We start from the raw sequence: 7,139 nt of genomic DNA, 5'->3' as shown, positions 1-7,139 counted from the left end.
CTCTCTCTCTCTCTCTCTCTCTCTCTCTGACTTAGAAGCCACCATAACGCTTTTGAGCCTAATTTGTAATTCCACCTCCACCATCCAACATTAACATTAACTAAGAGATGTTCCCTAATTAATTACTGCAGCATGGCTCAGTAGAACAGGAGTCTTCACCTCAGCTCACAACATCTTAAAAGATTAATCACTTTGTTTTAATTTGTATTTCTTGAATGACCAATGATGTTGAACATTTTTTTTCATATATTTATTTGCCATTTGTAATCCTACATCTAAAAAGTTTGTATTCATCTCAGATGCCTACATTTGGATTGGGTCTTTGAATTTTGGGGGTCTGATTTTTTAAATTCTTTATATGATCTCTATAGAAGTCATTTCATAGATAAATTTTGGAAACAACCCAAAAGCCTATCAAATGAGCAATGGATTTTTAAAAAGACGTGTATTTTCATATAATGGAATATTACTGATCTGTAAAGAAAGATTAACTGGAGGCTTTTATGGATATATGGATGCAACTAGAGGCCATATTCATAAGTGAAATGAATCAGATCTGCACATATGTAAGTACTGTATTGTCTTCCTAGTATAAGAAACTGAAAAAGCAAGTAAGACCCAAAAGGTACAATATATCAAAAGGTACAGTATATATTGTGAAAGGGAAAGAAACTGCTCAAAAGGAAAGAACAACTGGGATGGGGGAAAGAAGAAAAGAATGAAAGGGGAAAAAATATATATATATACATATATACAAGATATCTAAGACAATTGTGCTATTAATTTCTATTAGTTCATTGAAAGGAAGAGTTAGTGCTTATACTGTTATATCAATTTTCTATGCCTATGTCTGGCAATCCTAGCAACTACTTTGAAAACAGCTATGCAATATAATCACCATTGTGAATATCCTGTCATCTTGTTTCACTGTTCTCATTCTCTTAAAATAAATTAGAAATGATGGATGATTGTGGCAACAGTGCAGCTCAGTCCCCCTCACCCTAGGGAGCGCCTCACCACAGTGGCTAACAGCAAAGGGGAAGCTGCCGCAACCATTCAGCGTTAGGCCCTCACACTCACCTTTTGCCTCTTTTTCCTATTCCTCAACGTCAAACCACTGTACAGTTATAAGAAATACCTAATAGGAAATCTTATTTTGCTCAAATGAAGACTGGCACTCAAACAAACTGCGTGAGCTGCACCTTTTCTTCTCATTGTGCCCCTTCCCTTCCCCCCTTTGCCCTCCCTGGGAAAACAAAACAAGCTGGGGTGATGAATGTAGTCAGCATTCCCAGGAGGAACCAACCTAAAGCCCAGCTCTCTTATTTCATTTATTTTTTTCTCTTATTGTTTACTTAAAACAATATTTGTTTTAAAAAAAATCAGAGACCTAGGGGCTGGGGAGATGTCTCAGTGGAATAAGCACTTCCCTGGAAAGCGCAAGGGCCTGAGTTCAATCCCTGGTTCCGAAAAAAAGAAAAAAAAATCAGAGACCAAATATAGGCCCATTTACTTATTTATTATTTCATTTTATAAAATAACCTTTCAGCTCACCATACTTGACTCAGTATCACAGGACATGTAAAATAAATTTAGAATTAGTGTTTTCCATTACACTGTGTTTTCAGATTCACATTAAACTTTGGAAAGTAAAGAATTTTAACTACTTAAATTAGAAAGCTAAACAATGTTGGAAAGATACCTCTGACTCTGAAATGTTATCCTGCACCCTTATCGTGCCTGAGTGTTTATGCGGGGAGGAGGCTGGTGCCGTAGAGGGCGGCAGACAGATCTGCCATTTGTTAAGCTTTCCCCGCTAACCCTTTCTGACAAATGAGACAGAGAAAGCAGGCTTCATGCCTTTTCTGAGTAACTCAGCCAAGCCATTGAGTACAGTCTCTGTTTTGCAAAGGTGATAAAGATATCAATAGCTCTGACCTCCAGATAAAGAGAATTTTTAAAAATTCCAAAAGCAAATTAATCACACAGGAGGAGATAAAAGAAATTCTCTTTCTAATTTCTTAAATTTTAAATGCCAGTTCTCCTAGCCTATCCAAATTCTCTTCTTGATGCTCTATTACAATTTTATTTGATTTGACCTCCATGTACAAGATTCTTGCAAACACAAGAACTAAAGATGTGGTCCTTATTCTCACAGCCTGTGCAGTTTGTCTGTGGAAATCAAACCGATAAATGATGAAATTTCATAGATAGCAGAGTTGGAATTAACAATGTCTCGTGGAATGTAAGCTAGCTTTTTGAAACAGTAACATCTGAGTTGGGTTAAACAATAAGCAAGAGTTCATGAAAAAGATTAAGAGGAGGAAGAACTCCAAGAAGAGAGAAGAATATGTGTAAAAAGTGCTTTTGAAAATAGTATTTATGGAACAGCTTTTCTATGAAATGTCTCCCAACAGCCTAGTCTACAATGACCTCTAAAATCCTGCTACGCTTCTATCCATGACCACAAAGCAAAACACAACTTTTTAAAAATTACCTCAGGATTTTTAGGTATATTGTTGTCTAATACTTTATGTAGTATATCCTCTTCATAATATTTTTAGTAAGGGATTACTGACAAAAGTTGGATATATTCATGTTGCACAATGCAATGTTTAATGAAATATATATGCACTGTGAAATGGTTTACCTGACATGGTAAGTATAGCCATCACCTTACATTCTTACCTTTTTTTGCATGAAAACACTTAATATCGACTCTCTTAGCAATTTTCCAGTATAAAACATACTAACTCGAGGTGCACCTATGTAGAGTAGGTCTCTAGGAATTCATCTTGTCTCACTGGAACTTTCACCAGCGTCTTCCATCCATTCACTTCTACCTTCACATCTTAGCAACCACCATAGTTGGACTTTAAATTTACATACTTCCTACAGGCTTTATCCTCTCCTGATCTACAACACCAGCTCTGTGAGGATGAGAACACCCCATTCTTCTTAAACTGCTATTAGCACAATAACAGGTGCTCAAAACATAAATTATGCACTGCTGTTTCCACACGCACATGATAAGAGGCGAGTTGTGTTTTGTTTCTTTTCTTCCAATGGACCACCAATTTTCACAACATCCAGCTAACTTGGAATACAAAATATCTTTAGAGCTATGATTAGTACTGCATGGTGTCAACATTCTTAAGCTGCTGCTAATACAAAATTATACTAGGTTTTCTAAACTGCTGTAAGTTTTTAAAAACAAGACCATATTAATTTGAAATGCAGCAGAAGAGAGGCCTACAGGTAGCTGTGAGCGCACAGGTTGAGTCACAATGAATTCTAAGCCTAGTTCCAGTATATGAACTTCTGTAACGGACACTGAGTGATTTATATGCCACTGTGGGGCTTGGGCTTTTTCCTTATCTGTAAAACAAAAACAGTAATGAGGGGGTAGCTCTACAATTTAAATACGATGATCCGCATAAGGGTGTTGGAACAGCGAATGCTAAGCTCCTATTAGTTAAGTAAACATTGTTAATGAATTTATATCCTCTAAATTACCAGTCATTAAGCTCAGTTGGCTGTACATAAATCATACTTACAGAAAATCATCCCTTATGTTCCCATTAAAAGTGCCACACAGACCTAATGTCCTTCTTTTCCATGCACTTGTGAGCTGGATGTAAATCCTTTCTCCATCTATAGCAAACAGGATCTTTAAACCAAATGTAGTCTTTAGAAGAATAAATAAAGATGACAGTGTTTGAATTTCAACAATTCCTACAGGAAAAGAAAAGATACAAATCAACTTGGAGACTCACACGCAGTGTCCTCAAATGCCAGAGTCTACCATTAAGGCTTCCTAGAAGATCCTGGGAAGGGAGGGAGGTGGCCTTCTGGTTCGTCCTTTCACTCCAGCACCACCAATCTTGGCCTCCTCCTGGGCGCTTTCTGTTCTCCCATTTGTCCCTTCCCTTTTTACTTTCTAATTCTGATAGGCGGTCAAGTCCACAGGTGCTTTCTGTCCACGAACAGCTCACAAGGACAGTGGTCCTCAGACAGTTGAAATCTGATCTCTTTTTCCTCTACAACTCCAGATTTCCTTAAGATTGGTATCACAAGGGGGAGCGCAGTAAGCTCCATTCAAGGAAACAAATTTAGAGATAAGAAATTTATACTCAAAGTGAACCAATGCCTCCACCACCAGATGTGTTCTCCTCGTTGTTCTTAAATCCTAATCCCAGTATTCACCTCAATCTAATTATCAAACCCAAAAATCCAAGGATTAATTTTTGGTCACTGTGTTTCTTTCACCCTTCTAAATGAAGCCAATCCATTCCATCACCATGTTCATAATATTTGTCTTCAGGGATCAAACTCAAGACTCTGCTCTTACCAGGTGGGTGCTTGTGCTGCTGAGCACTCTCCCTGGAGGAATATTTGTCTTCTAAACATTTTTTGGTCTTTCTTCTTCTGAGCTCTATTGTTACTGTCTTTGATCAGCTCCTCGTTTCTTAGTTCTCCTGTCTAGCCTCTCATACAGTCACTTTCACACCATGTCTTTGTAGTCTACCTACAAACAACTACTCATTGTTTGTAAGGTTAAATATGTGACATTGACCTCTTTGTAAAATCATCAAATGAGGACAATTTTAGAATCAGTTCCCTGTGAGGCTTAATTTCCATAGCACAACACCACAGTAGCATGAGCATGTAATTTGTAGCACAAATTGTATTATTTCTGAGACTTTTCACTCTGAGCAGGAAATGGGAGCCATTAACCACACCACGATGTAAGCATGAGTTGGGCCTGTCTCCGGAAGGTATGGTGGGTGAAGCCGGATACTCAGCTTTCTGGCCTCCTCTGAATGCTTTTCTAAAACTCCGCTCTGGACTCCTTGGGCCCTGAGTGGTGTAGCTAGCCATGTCAGACTAGGTGTAGCGCCTCCTCAGCTAGCTACACAAGTCAACACCTTCCTTCTCTGCCGGGGAACACTTTCCTCCATCACAGGAATTCCTGCTTTAAATATTCCATGAGGCATCACCTCCTTCAGATGACTTTGCTGACCTTCCAGCACGACCTTCCAGGGATGGCTGGGCTGTGCCTCACCTAAACCCCCAGAGTTTCCATGCATGTTTTTTAATTTGTCACATTTTACCATAAGCAGCAGTTTGTCTCTCCTCTCCCAAATTCTAAGATATTCAAGGTAAACACTAGGTCCCACGAACCCAGTGGTCTCTATGATTTCTGAGGACCTGGATACATTGGCATTTGATAAATGGTATAGTCAGTCAATGACAAAGCAGAGCAGTTGTTTCTCATGTACAGAATGTGAAGTATTAGCATTGTGTCTTACCATTCAGACTGAAGCCTTGACTAGGACTGGTGAGGATCTGTCCTCCCCTGCTGAGGGTGACTTGTTTGCTAAAGTCATCATCCAGAATTAGAGTTATAGACTGCAGGCAGACCAAGCCAAGGTTCTGCATCAAATTCAAATTATCCAGGGCAAGGTTGAGAGCAAGATAGGTATATGGAAAGAGACAGGGGAGCGGGGAGAGCAGAGACAGGAAAAAGAGGGAGAGAAAAAGAAGAAAGGAGAGAGTACGTAAATAACAATTTCTGTTAGGTGGTAGGCTGGCACATAAGTGATGTAATAAAATATGTTACATAACCTTCTTTGCATAGACCCATTCTTAATAAAACATATCTTTCTATGGTACATTAAATACTTTTTATGTGTACATACATAAAACATTAGATTAAAATGTTTTCAATAAAATACCAATAGCTCATAGCTAAAATACTTTTCTAAATGCATTTCATTGGTACATTACACATAAGAAAATAAGGAAAATAGCAAAAAGGTCTAGAATTTTATTTAGAAACTAATTCAAACCCTCCTAAGTTGCAAATAAAAGACTCAAATAAAAAACAAACCAAGGGGGCCAGCCTGATAGCTCAGCTGACTAAAGCACCTACTTAAGCAGAGTACATCAGCGGGGATTCAATCCCTGGGCCTGCCATGCCAGCTCCATCCTTGGGACCAGCTGAGATGGCGATTGAGACTGGGCGTGGTGGTGCGCGCCTATAATCCCAGCTCTTGGGAAGCTATAAACAAGAGAATCACTAGGACTCCAATCTACATAGTGAAACCCTGTAGACCCTGTCCTAAATACAAAAAAAAAAAAAAAAATTCAAGGTAGTTCCAAAATTTGGTGGAAATAATTGTTTTATATTAGAATAAAACAGAATCAATTATTTGGGCAAAATTTCAATAGCTGAGATATTAAGACCAGCCAAATAGCTCAGCGGATTAAAGCACCAGCAAGCCTGTGCAGTGGATGGGGGTTCGATTCCCGGGCCTGTCGGCTCTGCCTCCTGGGCACACTGAGACTGCAATTGAGATGGGGCGTGGTGGTGCTCGCCTGTAATCCCAGCACTTGGGAGGCTGTAAACAGGCAGATCACTAGGAGTCTGATCTAGTAGTAAGGCCCTGAACACCCTGTAGGCCCTTCCCTAAAATACAGAAAACAGAAATAAAATAAATTCAATTGCTGTGATACTAATGAGACTTTTTTATTTTTTATTAATGTGTATATTATTTTGGGAAAAGATCTAAAATAAATATTCTAGAATGTTAAGAAACCCACCATAATCTATTTAGAAGAACATGTAACCTACTCAGTACTGTCCAAAAATCATCTGTGCACCATGGCTCGTTGAGTAATAAAAATTTAGGCCATTGTGAAATGTTCAAAAATTGTATGTACAAATACTGATTTAAAATAGAATGCAATTAAATATTTGTCTACTCTAAGTCATATTTGCTTTTATATTTTAGTATCTCTGAAATCAAGATTCATCATTTAATCAATGGTGGCTCATATTAAGTACTTTTTCCTTCTTTTTTGGTACATAAGAATAGTAGTAAACTTTAATCAATATTGTCGGAGGTTTTTTTATTAATTTTAATCAGAAAGAAATAGCAATGAGACAGTTTCAAAACAGGTTAGTAGGATAGTTACAATGATTAATACATTGCATATTGTTGTCTTGATGGTAGTTATACACAGTACAAGATGCAGACATAATATCTTGTCTAAACAATATTAATACAAATCTTTCTTCTCATTGAAAGTAGCTGAATATCTTTATTTTTTTTTTTTGTCCTTTTTGCAGTACC

General features: G+C 37.9%; 1 protein-coding gene across 1 annotated transcript in view; it reads right to left on the bottom strand.

Moving 5' to 3' along the window:
- Positions 1–7,139, bottom strand: part of Otogl (otogelin like) — a 162,193-nt gene that overhangs the window by 118,402 nt on the left and 36,652 nt on the right. The window contains exons 16-17 of the mRNA XM_004623891.2: positions 5,313–5,436; positions 3,558–3,735 (exon numbers count right to left, since the gene is read on the bottom strand). Coding sequence (XP_004623948.1) covers positions 3,558–3,735; positions 5,313–5,436 — 302 coding nt within the window. The remainder of the gene's footprint in view (positions 1–3,557; positions 3,736–5,312; positions 5,437–7,139) is intronic.

This window comes from Octodon degus, unplaced genomic scaffold (genome assembly GCF_000260255.1).
Source record: "Octodon degus isolate 3935 unplaced genomic scaffold, OctDeg1.0 scaffold00004, whole genome shotgun sequence".
Taxonomy (NCBI): domain Eukaryota; kingdom Metazoa; phylum Chordata; class Mammalia; order Rodentia; family Octodontidae; genus Octodon; species Octodon degus.
The sequence above is the reverse complement of the archived record's forward strand: the minus strand, read 5'-3'. Positions and strand labels throughout refer to the sequence as shown.